Source organism: Condylura cristata, unplaced genomic scaffold (assembly GCF_000260355.1).
Source record: "Condylura cristata isolate star-nosed mole 26May11 unplaced genomic scaffold, ConCri1.0 scaffold00020, whole genome shotgun sequence".
In the NCBI taxonomy this organism is placed as follows: domain Eukaryota; kingdom Metazoa; phylum Chordata; class Mammalia; order Eulipotyphla; family Talpidae; genus Condylura; species Condylura cristata.
Window position 1 is genome coordinate 27,382,850 of NW_004567121.1, and position 17,441 is coordinate 27,400,290.

At 58.7% G+C, this 17,441-nt stretch overlaps 1 protein-coding gene across 1 annotated transcript in view; it reads left to right on the forward strand.

The window, feature by feature from the left end:
- Positions 1-17,441, forward strand: part of OTOF (otoferlin) — a 71,213-nt gene that overhangs the window by 36,403 nt on the left and 17,369 nt on the right. Inside the window, exons 6-19 of the mRNA XM_012727350.1 lie at positions 1,029-1,102; positions 1,887-2,013; positions 2,465-2,519; positions 7,314-7,445; positions 10,330-10,392; positions 10,746-10,830; positions 12,270-12,429; positions 13,185-13,371; positions 13,892-14,078; positions 15,136-15,359; positions 15,729-15,837; positions 16,452-16,632; positions 16,709-16,829; positions 17,316-17,416. Of these exons, the coding sequence (XP_012582804.1) occupies positions 1,029-1,102; positions 1,887-2,013; positions 2,465-2,519; positions 7,314-7,445; positions 10,330-10,392; positions 10,746-10,830; positions 12,270-12,429; positions 13,185-13,371; positions 13,892-14,078; positions 15,136-15,359; positions 15,729-15,837; positions 16,452-16,632; positions 16,709-16,829; positions 17,316-17,416 (1,806 nt within the window). The remainder of the gene's footprint in view (positions 1-1,028; positions 1,103-1,886; positions 2,014-2,464; positions 2,520-7,313; positions 7,446-10,329; positions 10,393-10,745; positions 10,831-12,269; positions 12,430-13,184; positions 13,372-13,891; positions 14,079-15,135; positions 15,360-15,728; positions 15,838-16,451; positions 16,633-16,708; positions 16,830-17,315; positions 17,417-17,441) is intronic.

Genomic DNA, 17,441 nt, shown 5'->3' on the forward strand with positions numbered 1-17,441 from the left:
ATGCCCCAGGGTAAAGAGCAGGGCTCTTGGGAACCAGATCACACCTCCCCAAGAGAAGGCATAACCCAAAGATGGGAGGCTCCCCTGAAGAGCTCAGACTTGGAACCTGTACCTTAACCCCCTGGGCTGACGGGATGACAGGGCCACACCCAGGAGGAGGGAGACTGGGAAGAGGAGTCAGGTATCCAGTCATGCAATATTGATGGGTAAGGGAACACTGCACGTTATCCCTGCTGCTCCTGCTCCGGTCCCTCCTGGCACTGGGGACCACACGCTTGGCTGCGGGACATCACTGGAGAGTGAGGATCCCTGCCCTCTGCCCTCAGCCCCCCTGACTGCAGGTCCTTCCTCAGGGCGCAAGGCCACATCAAGCTGGAGAAAGAGGTAGGAACGGAGGAGTCTGACACATGCGCCCGGGGGTTGTGGCTGGGGGCAGTAGACGGGCAGGTAGAAGGAGCAAAGCCAGGACCAAAGGTACCTGGGAAAGGCTCTGTCTCCTCCTCTTCACGGGGACAAGAGGATGCCAAGGCGAGGGGAGACGGCAAGGCCAGGCTCTGCGACCTTGGCCCTCAGAGAGCTGGGCAGCGGGTTCACCGCATCTCCCACTTGTCCTCGGTCTCTGCCTCTGAGCCCTGTCCCTGCCCTTCTGTTCTGATGCTCTGTCTCCAGCTGTCTGGCTTTCTGAGCCCCCAGGCCAGGGAGGACAGGCTCGGGGATGCTGGCCAGTGACTGGCCTGATGGCGGCTGGGGTCCGCCCAGGACCCTGGAGGCTTCTGGTTCAAGTGTTCTGTCCAGCCGAGGGCAGCCTCCTCTGGTGGGGCCTCCCCTCCTGCTCCTCAGCGTGGCTAAGCCTGTGGGAGCAAGAAGTCGGAGGGTTTTCTTTGCCCTGGTGGTGGGGGTGGTTTGGCCCTCACTGTATCTGGGGCCAGCAGCAGGGGGGGCTGGCACGAGGAGCTTGCTTTTCTGTGTGTTTGTGTCTTCTTCCTGGCGTCCATCTCCCTCCCCTCGTCTGCGGTGGCCCCTCACAGAGCCGGGAGGAGCGTGTTCTCCGCCATGAAGCTCGGCAAGAATCGGCCCCACAAGGAGGAACCCCGGAGACCAGGTATGTCGCTGACGCAGCTCAGTCCCTGGGGCCCTCAGCTAGTCCGCCCGCCCACCGGACAGAGCCACTGGGTGGAGCCTCACTTCCCACTGGCTGGTGGGGCGCCAGGCCTGACCGCAGTCCTGGGCACCTCCGGGAGCTGTCGCGGACCTGCGCGAGCCCACTCTGGCCAGTGGGCTTGCTTATGGAAGGCTCCGCCTGGCCTCTTTGGGCCCATTCTTTGTTCTCCATACAAAACAGGGCCTTTTTTTTTTAATTAGTGAAGGGAATAAAATGTTTTTTGCTGTTTGGCCAATTCCCCATTTCTGGAGGGATCTAGAATCCAGAGACGCAGCTATCACTGTCTTACCCTTTCCCCCGCACCCTCTCTCTGGGCTACTCGGAGACTCCGGTGGGGAGACCAGGCTCTAGGAAGCTGGGGCGGTCGGTGGAGCTGATGTCTGGCACACAGCAGACACTCATGTAACCACAGACTGTTACCAGAGCATGGGTTCTTTATGCACTACCTTCTTCCACAAAGAGTATTCAGTGCTTAATTAAGTAGTGATAATTAAAAGCATTGCACTCAATTAAAATAAAAAGGTAATATCAGATATACTAGCCATGAAATCACAGCTAGTATTGGACAGAAAACACTCGGGTGCACAGGCCATAATATTCTAGGCAGATGCTCCTGAGCAGACCTGGAGTCCATTTCTAGTTCAATGTCTAGGTTCCAAAGCAAAAGGGGGGCAAAAGGGGGGCACAGTTGCAGCCCACCTAAACAGCACTGCTTCTTCCCCAGATGAGCCAGCGGTGCTGGAGATGGAGGACCTTGACCGCCTGGCCATTCGGCTGGTGGACGGGCTGGACCCCGATGCCATCTCTCTGGCTTCTGTCACAGCTCTGACCACCAACGTCTCCAATAAGCGGTGAGTGGGCGGGAGCCCCACGGCTCCACATGTCTCCATCCCCTTCGAGAGGTCACAGCTTGTCACCTTTGGAGTTTGCAAAGAAGTCGTCGGAGCCCATGGGTAGCGTCTTCTGGACGCTACCTGCTCTAGCCTCCCCTGCAAAGAGAGCACGGCCACTGCAGCCCAGTCCCTGGTCACTGCACACTTCCAAGCCCCGGAGACTCACAGAGCTGCCCAGCTGCACAGGAACCTCTTAGGCTAATCTCTGTCTCCTGTTACTTCTGCCTCTGGCTAGTCCTCTGTGTTGGGGCCTCTGAGAACAAATAATCCCTATCTGTCTGGTGGTCCCACAGTGTCTGAGGACTGATTTTGTCCTTCTGCCCTTCTCCAAGTTCTAGGAAATGCCCACCCCCTCACCCCCGCAAGCGGTCCCCTTATGCCACACCTGACAGTACATTCTGCTCCTCAGATCCAAGCCAGACATTAAGATGGAGCCAAGTGCAGGGCGACCCATGGATTACCAGGTAGGTGGGCCATCTGGAGGCTCTGACCTTTCAGTCTCTGCTCTAGTTGGGGGAGAAGGGGTGTCTGGTCAGTTGTGTAGTATAGTTCTGTGGAGGCAGGCTCTAGGGCCTTGGAGAGCCGCAAGCTGCATATAAGTTCCCAAAGTAAGCTTGTTCCTGGGAAGCACTCACAAAGGTCTGAGGAGAGGGACACAGACCCAAAGAAGAGTGTGCGAACACTGCTCATGCTGGCCAAGCTCTCCCAGGACTGTGGGGCCCCGGACTTCATGACGTAAGAGGCAACTGCAGAAGCCATGGAGAAACTAAGAGGAGCCAACACAGAGAGAGTTGGTTTTAGGGCTTAACATAAGAACCTCTAAAAAAGAGGTTTTTGGGGGGTATTTTTTAAATTGTTTTGCATTATTGTAATGCTGGAAGTCAGTCCTGGTTCTCGCTATAGGATGAGACTATGAGGGTTTTCTTTTGGATTCTCTATATTTTCGACCTTCCCTTGGGGCTGAGACCATGCTTTAAATAAAAAAAAAAACAATAACAACTGCTGGGTGCTGTTAGCAGTGAGTGAGTATGCAGACAGCTGGGGGGGGAGGGAGCCTCCAGGAGACCCTACCTGTTGGCCACTGCACTTTCTGCCCTCAGTACAAACACCAGGCTCCAGAACCTGAGCGAGCCCCCCACCCGGTGAGAGCCACGCCACTTCCGGCTCCGTACACATTATCCAGTCAGTAAGAGCAGCTCCACTGTCCTCACCCAAGTGGTGACAGAACCAGCTAGGTGGCCACTTTCTTTGTGTCAGGCACATCTGGCCATGCTTGCTGATGGACAACCTAGTCTTCCTTAATTCTCAGTTCCGTATTTATTCAGCCCATGGCCATCTTCCCAAGTGCCTGCTCCAGGCAGGGGTCAAGGGCCTGTCTGTGGTTTAGGTAACCTTGGTAGTCGGGCTTCCTGGAAGTGTGGGACTGTCCCTCACCTCTCTGCCAGGACCCAGACGTAGTCCTAACTGTGGCCTGCAGCAAGGAATGAGATCGGGCTTTCTCCTTTTGTGCTGAGAACAGGGAAACTCCAAAGAACACAGACCCAGGTCAGCTACGTTCCTTCTACAAGATCACCAGCCAGTCACAGAAACAGTCTTTGTTGTTGCTGTTGCTGTAACTGTAATCACACAACCATCCAAATGGAGGCATTTTCTGCATTTCATAGGTGAGGAGCTGACACTCAGGAGGTGGGAGCTGGCCCCCGGCCACAAGGTCATCCACAGACAAGGCCAGAGTTCAAGCCCAAGGTTGTCCTGACACACAGTCAGCCAATAATTTCTCTCTGGTTAAGCCTCTCAGACAGCCTGGGCGTCATTCGCCCTTAGCTTTACTACCTGCTGTGTGTTTCCAGTCTCAGACTGCTTCCTGGCCGAGACTTTTACTAAGTAAACCAGACAGTTTTCCTCCAAGATTTGTGAAAATGTTGAATTGAGGGGGAAAAAAAAAAGGTTGGACTTAACCTGATAACACAGTATTTCCTGACTGGTTCATTCGCATCTCAGCTGCAAGTGTTAGCACACTTTGAGTGATTACTATGAGGAAGCAAATGTGGATGAGATTTGCGTGCAATAAATGCAACACAGAACGCAAGAAAGCCTACCAGAAGGGGTGCGGCTCTCTTGGGTTTTGCTGAGTTGGAACGACCTCTGAAGGCGCACCGCTGGTGAGGGGAGAGGGCACTTAGCTGCCCTCAGGGCTCCCGAGGGCCCGGAACCATCTAAAAGTTGGGTAGTGCTGAGAGGGAGTCCAGGTGGAAAGGCCGCGGCGCGCCCAGCTCTGCGTTCTGTTTAGAACACAAGCAATAGGCGAACCCTTTCCTGAATACTGGCATCTCAAAAGCAAGACGCCACTGTCTCCTCCCTGGGACACTTTGGGGGTTCCCCCTGCAAGCTCGGAGGTGTTCCCGGCGCCGCCGTCTTGAGTCTGTTCCTTGCCCTCTGTTCCTGCCACCAAGACTAACACATTTTCACCTCTGACATAGCTCCAGTTTTCACCCCCATGTCATTTCCCTGACCCTGAACCCCCAACCGCAACTTCAGCGTTGCACCCACTTCCTGTCTCTGGTCTCCCTGACCTCTTGTTGACTCTCCACTCCACCCTCTACCCCACCCGTGAGGATCTTCCCACGGTGCAGAATGGCCACATCACCTCAGCCACCGAAGATGAGGGAGGGCAAAGGGCGTTCCAGAGGAGCAGGGCCGGAGGGCCCAGCGCCCTCCCCCAGCTCCCGGCAGGTATTCCTGCAACATGATCAAGCCTCAGAAGCAGGTCACCAAGCAGGCAGCTCTTGAGTTCTCTGGGAGAGGTGTAGGGTTCCCCTCGGCATTGTTTCCTGCAAAGGCTTCCATGTAGCCGCCTGGGGCTGCCGGCCTTTATCTTGGAAGGAAAGCGTGCAACAGTCAACTACCAGCCCCCCCCCCCCGCCTGCCGGTGAGGGGGGCCCTTTGTGGCTCTATTTGCCTCTGCATCTTGCACCCTGAATAAATCAGGTCCCCTGCTGAGGATGGCGTGGTGGAAGGAAAGAATGCCCCATCCCCTCCCTCAGAATTACTTTTTTAATTTCAAGTCCAACCTTTATGTCTTCTCCACATGGAGCCCTGGAGGGAGGAGGGGGCAACAGACATGGCCTCCCCCACCACAGCAACACCTTGCTCAAGCCTGCATTTTCAGGGTTCCCCATGAGGTCACCCCTCAGCTAGCAGAAAGAGCCTCTGGAGCCTCTCCCCACACTGAGTCCCTCGCTGCCCTCCTGCCCTCTCCACGGCCTACCTCTGGGGGGTCAGAGCTCCCAGCCAGGGTCTGTCTGCCACTGTTGGCTCTGCTCGGTGAGGGGAAGTAGAAACTTTGGTTCCTGAAAAGAAGCTGGAACAAAAAGATCATCATCACCGTCAGGCCACTGGACAGAAAATAAAAACCAACCAACCGCTCACACTGAACAAGTGAATGCCCTGATGATGTGTCTGCTGGCCCTTACTCTGCCAAAGCTGTCTCAGTCTACTTCCCAAGTGTGAGTTAGAGAAAGGCTTTGTGTTTGTTTTCTTAGAAAAGGGTATGGATTAGTTGTGAGGAAAAAATAGCAAGTTTTTTTTTTAATTTTTGATATAAAATGTTTCATAGAGGTTAAAAAGGTGCAAACTACTCGACAAAGAATATTCTGGAAGGGCTTCACGTGTCCGTTTACGCCCCTCGTGCTGCTGAGCTGCTTCTCTCTGTGCCTCAGGTTGCACACAGAGGCTTGCAGCCCGGAACTCCAGTGTCCCTCAGTTAGGGGCCATCTGCCGCCTCCTCTCTGAGGTAACACTCAGCCCGTGTCATCATTGTCTTTCCCGGCAACATCCTCCTTGGCATCAGACTTGCTCGTTTTCTTAACATCAATAGTTGTTTTGATGTGTAAATTTTTCTGGGCCCTCAGAAGATTTATAAATCACTGATGAACACAGTGGATGAATTTTATTGGATTTTTTTTTATGAAAAGGGAAAATAATTCTCTTGTGTAAAATCATATGCAAAAGTTGCATCAAAGCCCAGCAATGTAAATACTCTGCCTCCAAGAAGAATGTGCCAAGGCGAGGCGGCTGCCACCTCCAGCTTAGGAGGGGGCTTTGTTAAAATGCAAATTGACAAGAGTCAACCAAAGAGTTGTAAGCATCCCATGGGACCCCACAGGGCTGGAGGGCCACCACCCCCTGTCCTCTCTGAGAAGCTGTTTATGACAAGAGCTCGCTTCAATTAGGGCTTGCTGCCCTGTATGATGCACTTTAATGCAGGTTATCTCACTTAGCTCTCAGGCAACCTGTGGGTAGTGAGGTCTCCACTGAGAAAACTGGGGCTCAGTGAGCCTACGTGGTCATCTGCTGGCACAGGTGAGAATGTGGCAGGTCTGGGACTCAAGGCCAGTGCAGCAGCCCCAAGCCTGGGCCTCCTTCTATTTTATTGTGACTGCTGGAAGAGGGGCTGTCACCTCCAAATCCAAAGCAAGAGGTGACGACTTAAATGAGAGGATTCAGAAAAAGTGAAACACCCACTTCCCTCCAACACACACACACACACACACACACACACACACACACACACACACACACACACCCCTCTGCTCCCTCTGAAAACATTTGCATACATTTGTGTAAATATGCAAGTATTTGTTGAATGAAAGAACAACTGAAAAAGGGCTCCCCCACATAGAAACAGGAGACCTGGGAGCCTTGAGAAGACTCAGAGAGCCCACAAACTACAAGCACCAAGCCCAGGGGGCCCGGGTGGATGTCAAAGCCACTTGGCCATTCAAACCACAAAATCAAGCAAAAGCACACAGGAAATGTGAAGGGAGCCAAACTCCAGGTAGGCGGAGACGTGTCAGAGGTCTGCAGAATTAAGATGAGAGATGCTGGAATTGGAAGTCAGTGCACGTGAATGGAGATTTAGAGAGTTGATTGCTGAGGGCATGATTCCTGGGAGGCGAATTTGCAGCCCCCTGCAGGGCCGAGTCTTCCATGCTGGGCACAGTTCAGTGCATCTGGGGCCTTTAGGATTACTGGCAGCTTAACCGCACCTCTGAAACTGGAGTGGTGTCTGGAGTGTGGCCACCATTCACACTGACTTAGAGGTTATCCAGCCCAGACCCTCCGTCAGAAACGGGGCTTAGAAGGGAAGAGCCCAGGCCTCCTGTGGTTTCCAGGGGGTGTCCAGTGTCCCACGGGCTCCAGCAGACCCAGGTCCAGGCTCATGCGGTTTCCCTCTGGCCCCCTCTCTCTGCCCACAGGTCAGCATCACAGTGATCGAGGCTCGGCAGCTGGTGGGCTTGAACATGGACCCCGTGGTGTGCGTGGAGGTGGGTGACGACAAGAAGTACACGTCCATGAAGGAGTCCACCAACTGCCCCTACTACAATGAGGTCAGTGGCCCCGGGCCCGAGATTGGGAAAGGAGATCCCAAGAGGTGGAGGAAGCAGGGCCCCATCCCTATCCAGCCCCAACAGGAGCAGCAGAAGAGAGTTAGAGGGCTCAAAGGGCTGCCAGCAGGTGTGACCTGGGCCCATCAAGGCCCCTGCACAGTGACATGCACTGCCATCCTCTGAACCCCGAGTCTAGATGCCAGCCTGACATCCATCTAAAAAGATCAGCTCTGTGGCAGCCCCCCACAGTGTATCGAGTGGACCTGGGGCCCCTGGGCAAGGCTGCCTCGCTCCAGCCCTGGCCTGGTAGAGCCTCGGCCCGTGAGGGAGCCCTGGCTACGTGCCAGGCACTCTTCTAATGCCTGAGGTGCACCTCTCTTCCAGCCCAATGCCTGGTGTTGTCAGCATTACCCCATGTCACACAAGGGGACAGTGCCCCTCCTGGGGAAAGTGCCAGAATCTGGGGCCTCAGCAGGGTCAGAGGGCCTCAGGGCCATTTACTTTTATCCCCATCTTACCACGGAGGAGACTGAGGACATGAGATGGGCAGGGCCTTGCCCCAGATCACAGAGGGGCTGAGGAATCAGGGCTGAGCATCTGACCCCAGCTCAGAGCCCTGCCTGCTGCTCTGGAAGGACCCCCAGACACAGTGCCTTGACCCTTGGCTCCAGAGGGGAACCCCTCTTGATCAGCGCATGTCTCCCTCGAATGTCTGAGCACACACTGGAACAACCCAGACGTCACTGTCCTGGGGCCCAGCCCTCCCTTTCTGAGGTGACAGGCAGCTAGTGGGGAGGGCCGAGGTGCCCTCTGTGATGGGGGGAGGCCATCTTGTGCATGACCATAAAGAAAACCTATGGCCCGCACAGGGGAGGCCATCTCTGGGACTGCTGCTCAGGAACACCCCGCCCGCACCTGGCCCTTGTGGCAGCCTCCCCAGGAGTCAGGAAATTCGGGCTCCCCGTCTCTGGCACACCCCTGCCTGGAAAAGCCTCAGGCCCCAATGAGCGATTGCAGCTTCCCCTGGGGCGTGAGGAGGTGGCACCCTCGGCTTCCAGGGGTATCTGATAGTGGCAGAGCCAGAGTCTCACCTTGCACCTGAGGGCCTCAGGCTGCCTCCAGGTGGCTCCCTCTTTCCCAAGGGACTGGAGCTGCTCTCCCCACTCTGGATTCCTGGCAAACCCCTGCTCCCCCTGCAGGACCCTGCTCGGATGTCCTCCCACTGGGCAGCTTTGCCTGAACTCTAGGGTCGGACATCAGCGCGCCCTTCTCCGTGACAGTAATGTCCCTGAGCTGCTGTTCGTCCTTCGGGTGTCTGTCTCCCTCATGGACTGGAGGCCCCCCGACTGCTCTGCTGTGGCCCCGCTCAGGGCCTGGCCTGTGCTGGAGGCTTGGGCGACACGCTGTTGAGGGGCTGCTTCTCCACGCAAGGAGACACCTGCGGGCCCCGGCCACGCTTGGTGATGTGGGGGCTGAGAGGTGACCGTGTCTGCCCCTGCAGGCTGCCTCCTGGCTCCAGCCTGCCAGCCCCTGCCGACACTCCGTACTCCTGTCATTCCACTCATCTCTGAGCCATCTTAGATTTGTTCCATTTTTGTCCTTTTTCACATTCCCAAATTGATTTGTTCAGTTTCTGTTTCTCCTAAACCAAAGTTTCCAAACTGAGTATTTTGGCTGGCTGATCCAGAACATCCTTTGCTGTGGGGGACTGTCCTGTGCGGTGCAGGGAGGCAGGCAGCATCCCTGGCTTCTAGGTCTACCTGCAAGGTGCCAGCTGCAGGAGGTCCCAGCTGTAGCAACTGCAAGTGCTTCCAGACATCGCCTCCGGGGGTGACATGTCCCCCGGGGTTAGAGTCCGACCCCGCACCTCAAAAAACACCACTGAGCGACCCTCTGAACTATCTTGGCATGACCTCCCCGCCCCCCAGGAAAGCTAGGGCTTTCCTCGTCAGTGAAGTCTGCCCCCTCCTGGGCATACCGCCTCCAGCTGGTTCTGAGTGGGTGAGAACCTCCCTGCGGCTCCATAATCGTAATAGAGGGAGGCCAGGACAGCGGCAGGACTGGGCATGTTCCTGAGTGATTACAGAATGGGAAAAAGCTTCAGAAGCTCGGGACTATTCCCACAGACAGCTCCGTGGCCAGGCCGAGCCAGCGGCACACTCTGGCGCTGCTCCGGCCTCGGTCTTGTCTCTAGACCTGTGTGTGTGATCATCCAGTGCCCCCTGGGCCTGGTGACGCTGGGGCCATCCCACAGAGTGGCCCTTACCCCACACCAGCGCAGGCTGGGGCGCGGGAAAGCAAGGGCCTGGCTGCTCTGTCTCTAAGGCCCACGCCTGTCTCCAGCCTGCTCGGAGTGAGCCCCGGCCGGGTCAGAGCCTCCTCGGACATTCACCTCGGCTTCTCCCTGTCCCTCTGCCCACTGCCCATTTTTATTTCCAGCGCCCGCCAGGGCCATGAGAAGTGTAGCAGCTCCTGCCCACGGCACTTACATCTCCAGCTCCCCTCCCCGGGTCCAGCAGGCTAGGGCAGGCCACCTCTTACATCTCAGCATCTCTGAGCAGCACTGTGGTTCGCGGCAATGTCTGTGTGGCCCCAGTAAGCGCAGGGCAGCTCCCCACTCCTTGTGGCCTCAGCAGGCCCATACCGAGACCAGACCGAGGGGCGCCATCCTCCCCGTTTACATTGCAGCAAGCCGAGGTGCAGACACACAGGGTCACATGACTCCCACTGCCAGGAGTCAGGGAGGGCCAGTGGCTGCCTCTGCTGCTCATCTGAAGAATTTGGGGTTCAGGGGAAGCGGCTGCCGGGAGGGAGGGGCTCAGCTGTACCCTAGGCTGTCAGCCACTGTGTCGCCAGGTGATGAGTCTGCACCTTCCCCCTTCAGTATTTTGTCTTCGACTTCCACGTCTCTCCTGATGTCATGTTCGACAAGATCATCAAGATCTCGGTGAGTCAGGGGCGGCCCCCCGTAGGCAGGGCCACTGGCTCCACCTGTGCAGACCGGAAGGTGCCCCTCTGGGCGGCCACCCACAAAAAGACACCAAACTGGGCAAGAGGGCCAGGTCCTTGGCACAGTGTCCAGTCCACTCACCTGTACCTGGCTGGCAGCAAGGCAGTGATGCCCAGCAGCCACCTCCCCACCGCCCCAGCCCCTGCCCAAAGTCCTCCTGTTTTGTTACAAAACCCAGCCCGGGGCCCCAGAAAGGCTACGGAGGTGCCGCCTTGGGTGGGCCCGGCCCCCTCAACCCCCCAGCCTCAGCCCCTCCCAGCCTGACTGGCCCTCGGGGTTCTGCCGGGAAGGTGATTCACTCCAAGAACCTGCTGCGCAGTGGCACGCTGGTGGGGTCCTTCAAGATGGACGTGGGAACCGTGTACTCCCAGCCTGGTGAGTAGCTGCACCACTGGTCAGCTCTGGGCCTGGCCAGACTGTGGACGCCCTGGGGCTGCGAGGACACAGCGTTGGTGGAGACTGGTGGGTTCCAGGAGCCTGGAGGCATGTGGCACCCCCCTGAGGAGGTGGCCGCAGGCTGACCCCACTGACCACTGGGCCGGCTCGGGCACCACCGTGCACACCCGGGCCCACAAGTGAACCTGCTGTTCGGGTACAGGAACGACCCCTTTAGGCCCCATGACAGTGAAAGTAGAATTTCGCCTGGACTGTCACATTTGACCCTCACAAAGCCTCAAGGTAGGCGTTCCTTCTCATTTTACCGTGAGACAAATGAAGCCAAAAGACTTTAAATGGCTTGAAGTGGCCCTAAATGATGAGGGTGATCAAGGCAGTATGTCCTGCAGCTCAACCTAACAGATGCCACTGTGCAGCTTCTGTGACTCCGACCAGGGAACTGGAGTCCGAACCCCCAGTCTGTACACATAAAAATCCATGCAAGGCCCTCCCTGGTGGCGCAGTGGGTTAAAGCACTGCACTAAGAAGCTGAGACCACTTCCGCATGAGTTCGATTCCCGCCTGCCCGGGAGGTGACCACAGGGCGCGGCAGACCTCTCCTGACCCGCCCGCTGCTCCCCTCAGCAGTGTATTTCATTGATCTGCCTGTTCTGCTCCCCACTCTGTCTCCGGTGAGGCCTCTCGCCGCCCCTGCACCTCTGGCCTGTACCCCAGTTCTGTATGTACAAATAAATAAATCTTAAAAAAAAAAAAAAAATCCATGCAAGGCCCTCCCTGGTGGCACAAAGGTTAAAGCGCAGCACTGCCGCAGCCGCTTCAGTGCGAACTCGATCCCCGGCCCGGAGCTGACCCACACGGCGCGGCAGACTTCTCCTGGCCCGCCCACTGCTCCCCTCAGCAGTGTTATTTCAGTACATCTGCCTGTTCTGCTCCCTGCTCGATCTCTGGTGACCGCCCGTACCTGGCCTGCACACCAGTTCTGTATACATAAATAAATAAATCTTTTTTAAAAGATCCATTCAAGCCACAAGAGATCTCCAAAACACCTAGTGCATCTCTCCAAGATGGGGAAACTGAGCCCAGGGTGGTGAAGGGGTGGTGAAGGGATTTGCCCAAGTCTGGGAGCACCGGGCCCCCAGGTTCCCGACTCGTCTTCCCTCCTTCCCGCACGTGCTGTGTGTGGGCTCAGTCTCTACAGAGGCAGCCGGGAGACCCTCGTGCTGAGGAAAGCAGGAAGGGCCCCCCACTCTGCTGCTCCTGGAGGCGCACACAGCAGCACCCCTGGCATGCCCCTCCCGACTCAGAGGCCAGAGGGCTGTGGCCCCAGCTCGCAGGGCTCTAAGGACCCAGGGGGTGCCCAGCCCCGGGAGGGGTCATGGGGTGCGGGCGGCAGGTGCAGGCCTCGTTCTTCACGGCAGAACACCAGTTCCACCACAAGTGGGCTATCCTGTCGGACCCTGACGACATCTCGTCTGGGCTGAAGGGCTACGTGAAGTGTGACGTGGCTGTGGTGGGCAAGGGGGACAACATCAAGACGCCCCACAAGGCCAACGAGACAGACGAGGATGACATTGAAGGGTGAGGCGACCATGTCCCCCTGCCCCCGGAGACCTGCCTCCCCAGAGGCTGCCTGGGGTGGGCTGCACCCAGAGATCCCACCTCCCATCTCCCTGTGCTCTGTCCCTGCCCCCGAGAAAGCCAGGGCCTTCCTGGAAAGGGCCAGCCTCAGTGTCCAAGCTCCTCACAGGAGAGAAAGTTTGCAGGAGGGCAGGCACCGGGTTTGGGGGACGCAGGTCAAAAAGACGTCCCTTGACATCAGACTGCCGGTGAGGAGCGTGGAGGAAGGCGGCGCCCCGGCTCTGGGTGCTGGGTGTAGGCCAGGAGAGAGGGGAGGCCTCACCTCCGCTCAATTCCAGGCAGCTGACGCCCTTGAGACATGGCCTGGGGCCTTGTTTGGACTCAGCGGGGAAACAGCCTGGGACCCAGCAACCTCATCCTCCCCCCAGCAGGGAGGGAGACCATGGCGTCCCGTGAGCTTTAGTCCGAGGGGCAAGGAGGGTAACACGCAGCCGAGAAAGCAGAGAACTTACGAGCACCCCCACATTTGAACCTACTCAGACCTTATCATGTTCCTGGGGGCTGGATATTCTCACTCTTTTCTTAAAAGAGAGGAAACCGAGACCCCGAGAGGTGGGGAGACTGGCCTAGGGTCCCCCAAGAGCACGCCCAGTGTGGCCCTCTCCGTTCAGACCTTGTGCTGGAGCCCGGGAGGCAGAGGCTACAGGGGCCGGGGCACAGACGTGGCCGTCAGTCCTCGCTGCATGTGCCTGCAGGAACTTGCTGCTCCCTGAGGGGGTCCCCCCCGAACGCCAGTGGGCCCGGTTCTATGTGAAAATCTACCGGGCAGAAGGGCTGCCCCGTATGAATACAAGCCTCATGGCCAACGTGAAGAAGGCCTTCATCGGTGAGAACAAGGACCTGGTGGACCCCTACGTGCAAGTGTTCTTCGCTGGCCAGAAGGTACTGGGGTGCAAAGTCCAGGAGGCTGGGGTGAGGGTGACAGGGGTGAAAGGCTGTAGAGGCTGGGAGCAGACATGAGGCAAGATGGGAAGTCTGCAGGCTGGGACTGGCCTTGATTGCTGAGGTGCTTCACGGGTGAAGTGGGGAGAGGGAGAGCTGAGGGCAGTGCCAGCTGAGAGGGCTGGAGGCTAGGTCAGTCGCAGACGGGCCAGAGGAGATCCTCCTGCCTCCAGGCCCCAGAGACCAAAAGCTGAGGGAAAGCTCTGGAAGGGAGGGGGATGTGAGAAGCTGGAGGGGGGAAGAATGGAGGAGAAACGGACGTATGTGCACACACCCCTACAGAGGCATGCATACACGTGCCTGCCACTACACATGCATCTGTGCGTGTGTACACTCACATGGGCACACTGTGTCCACGCACCCGGTGCACACGAGTACATCCACTCACAGACACCTTCAAGCCCACACAACGCACACCACCGCTTGCACACGCAAACCTAATCCTCGCTCCTCCCCCCAGGGCAAGACCTCAGTGCAGAAAAGCAGCTACGAGCCACTGTGGAATGAGCAAGTGGTGTTTACAGACCTGTTCCCCCCGCTCTGCAAGCGCATGAAGGTCCAGATCCGGGACTCAGACAAAGTCAACGACGTGGCCATCGGCACCCACTTCATTGACCTGCGGAAAATTTCAAACGATGGAGACAAAGGTCAGCAGCAGGGGACCCACCGAGGGGGGCGCCTCACTCGGCATGGCGAGGCCTTGTCAGGAGCCCCTCCGTGGCCGCCTGAGGCAGGCAGTCTGGATTTGAACCCAGCTCCGACCATGAGTAACTGGGACAGGGTCCACATACATATCCCACGCATGTGCTGAGACCACAGCGCCTTGCCCCGGGCGACTGACCCCTCCCAGGACCCAGGCACTGTGCTGGGTGCCAAGGATGCTGAGGAGAGACAAGCCAGTGCTCCTGGGATCAGGGAGACAGGACTCGGCCAATGCTGCAGCCCCGGGCAGAGGCACAAAGGGGCACACGCACTACGAGTCCATTTGCATGAAATGCCCGGAATAGCCGGGTCCTTAAGAGACAGGCATTGGCAGTCGCAGGGGCCGCCTGAAGGGCTGGGCCTCTTTGGGGGCTGGAAATGATCTGCAAATGGCTGACCGTGGCCCGACGTAGTGCATGCACTACGACCCCTGCCACGCACACTTGAAAGTGGAGAGTTCGATGTGATGTTAAGGTGTCTCTATTTTTTAATGCTATAATTTTTTTAAAGACAAGCAGAACAAAACACATAATGCAGAACTGGATACGAGCCACACGTGGGGCCCCCCAAGCACGGGAGACATCAGTTGGGACTAGGAGCTGGAAGGCTTCATGGAGGAAAAAGCTTTAACAGGCAGAGGGAAGACAGGGGAGAGGTCTGTGGTGGGAGGAACATCTACGCCGATGGCAAAGAGCCAGAGGCGCGCTGAGTTGTTGTGGGGAGCTGGCATCGCTCCTTAAACTAGAGTGTAGCGCCAGGAAGCGGGGAGCATGCCCCTGCAGGATCAGCAGGCGACAGAGTGCCCCAGGCGGAAGGCCACCTGCCCGCCCTCAGCGGACACCGCACTCCCTGCCGCCCACCCACAGCCTCCTCCCGCTGCAAATGTTTCCTCAGCCCAGGGATCAGGAGGTCTCAGGCCCCGGAGCCCCCAGAAGAGGTCCTTCCACCCTGATTGAGCCCTGGGGCGTGACCAGGCCCTTCTGCTCCCACCCTTGGCTGTAGGCTTCCTGCCCACGCTGGGCCCAGCCTGGGTGAACATGTATGGCTCCACACGCAACTACACGCTGCTGGACGAGCACCAGGACCTGAACGAGGGCCTGGGGGAGGGTGTGTCCTTCCGTGCCCGCCTCATGCTGGGTCTGGCTGTGGAGATCCTGGACACCTCCAACCCGGAGCTCACCAGCTCCACGGAGGTGCAGGTGGAGCAGGCCACCCCCGTCTCAGAGGTGAGGCCCAGAGCCCCGCTCAGGCCCTGCCATGGCGGCCGAGGTGTGGGCTCTGCCTGTGGCTGTGCTGTCTGCCTCAGGGGCCAGGCCCCAGGGTCAGCCCCCCCACTTTGCCCGGTGGTCCCAAGCTGGGGCCTCACCGCTGCTCCTGTGGTGGGCAGACCAGCCCTTCCCCCAGGGACATCGGGCTGGCAGCAAACGGACTTAGGTCTCTAGTCCTTCAAGGACTGGTCAGCCTAACTGCACAGCTGGGTGGGCTGCCCCACACCACCAACCCAAAGAGCCCATCAGTTGGCCAGCAGGACGAGGCCTGGCCCCGCCCAGAGTGCCCACTGAGGTTTGAGGTGCTCTCAACCACCTGCCCCACAGAGCTGCACGGGGAAGATGGAGGAATTCTTCCTCTTTGGGGCCTTCCTAGAGGCTTCAATGATCGACAGGAAAAACGGAGACAAGCCCATCACCTTTGAGGTCACCATAGGTGAGTGTGGGGCTCAAGGAGGCCGCTGGGGAGCCCCTGTTTGTTGGCCCTGGGGCAGGGAAACAGGTCGCTTCCTCTGCAGGTCCTCGGGCACCCACACAGTGCAGTCTGTGCACGTGAGGGACACGCCCACAGGGCAGGCCCACGGGGGGGGGGGGGATACACCCATGGATCAGGCCCATGGGGACACGCCCACCGCGGGACACGCCCACCGCGGGGGCACGCCCACAGGGCAGGCCCACAGGGGGACACGCCCACCGTGGGACACGCCCACAGCAGGGGGCACGCCCGCAGCGGGACATGCCCACGGGGGCGGGGACACGCCCACAGTAATGGGGGCGCCCTGAGCCTACATCCAGCATGTGTGTGAGGTATATGGGGCCCGGGGAGGCCCGGCACTGGGAGGAGAGAGGGAATGCTGGCCATGCGCTGGGCTGGACCTAACTCGGCCGTCTGTCCCCGGCCACAGCTGAGCGGGGTGGGGGCCGTGCCCCGCTGTCACAGCCACACAGGCGCAGACGCCCAGCTCCTTCCCTGACTCCCACGGGCCTAGGTGACACCTGCACTGGAGGGAGGGGTGGACTGCAGGCCCCTCTGCCCCCTTCTGCTTCCAGGCAACTATGGCAATGAAGTCGATGGCCTGTCGCGCCCCCAGCGGCCTCGGCCTCGGAAGGAGCCGGGGGACGAGGAGGAAGTGGATCTGATCCAGAACTCAAGCGACGATGAGGCCGAGGAGGGTGGGGACCTGGCCTCGGTCTCCTCCACCCCGCCCATGCGGCCTCAGATCACCGACAGGTGAGCCAGGGGCTGGAGGAACCCGGGACACTCTTGCGTTGGGTCCCAGCCCTCACCCCCCACCCCCTCACCCCAGGAACTACTTCCACCTGCCCTACCTGGAGCGCAAGCCCTGCATCTACATCAAGAGCTGGTGGCCGGACCAGCGGAGGCGCCTCTACAACGCCAACATCATGGACCACATCGCCGACAAGCTGGTCAGTGCCCGGCCGAGTGGGGGACCACGCCGGGCGCCTCGAGAACACCCCTGCAGCGCACCAGGCCCAGAGGCTTGCTGGGGTGGGGGCAGGGAGAGCACTGCCCCAAGGGCCCCAAAAGAAACCAGTTCCCTCCAGTTCCCAGGTCCCAGAACTGGGCAGAGGGCCTGAGGGCGACTGGGGATATGCGTAGTCGGGTCCAGTCCTGGGGGTCCCTGGGGTGACACCAACCCTGTCTGGGGGCTGCATGTACACCCCCCATGTAGCCCTGAGTTCTGCCTGGCCCCTTGACCCATCAGAGGCCTGAGTGGGCCAGGCTCGGAGACTAGAACCTGGGCAGCTGGTGGCTCCGGTACAGCGGGGGGCCCTCGGTGGTGCCAGTGCGAGGCGCCTGGGCCCGCTCTCCCCCGACATTTCAGGGGAGATGTCTGGGGAGGCCGAGGGGGAGGGCTGCGTCTCAGCGTGCACCCCCATTCCTGGTCCCAGGAAGAAGGCCTGAATGATGTGCAGGAGATGATCAAGACCGAGAAGTCCTACCCAGAGCGGCGGCTGCGGGGTGTCCTGGAGGAGCTCAGCTGTGGCTGCCAGTGAGAGGGCGGGGCAGGACGTGGG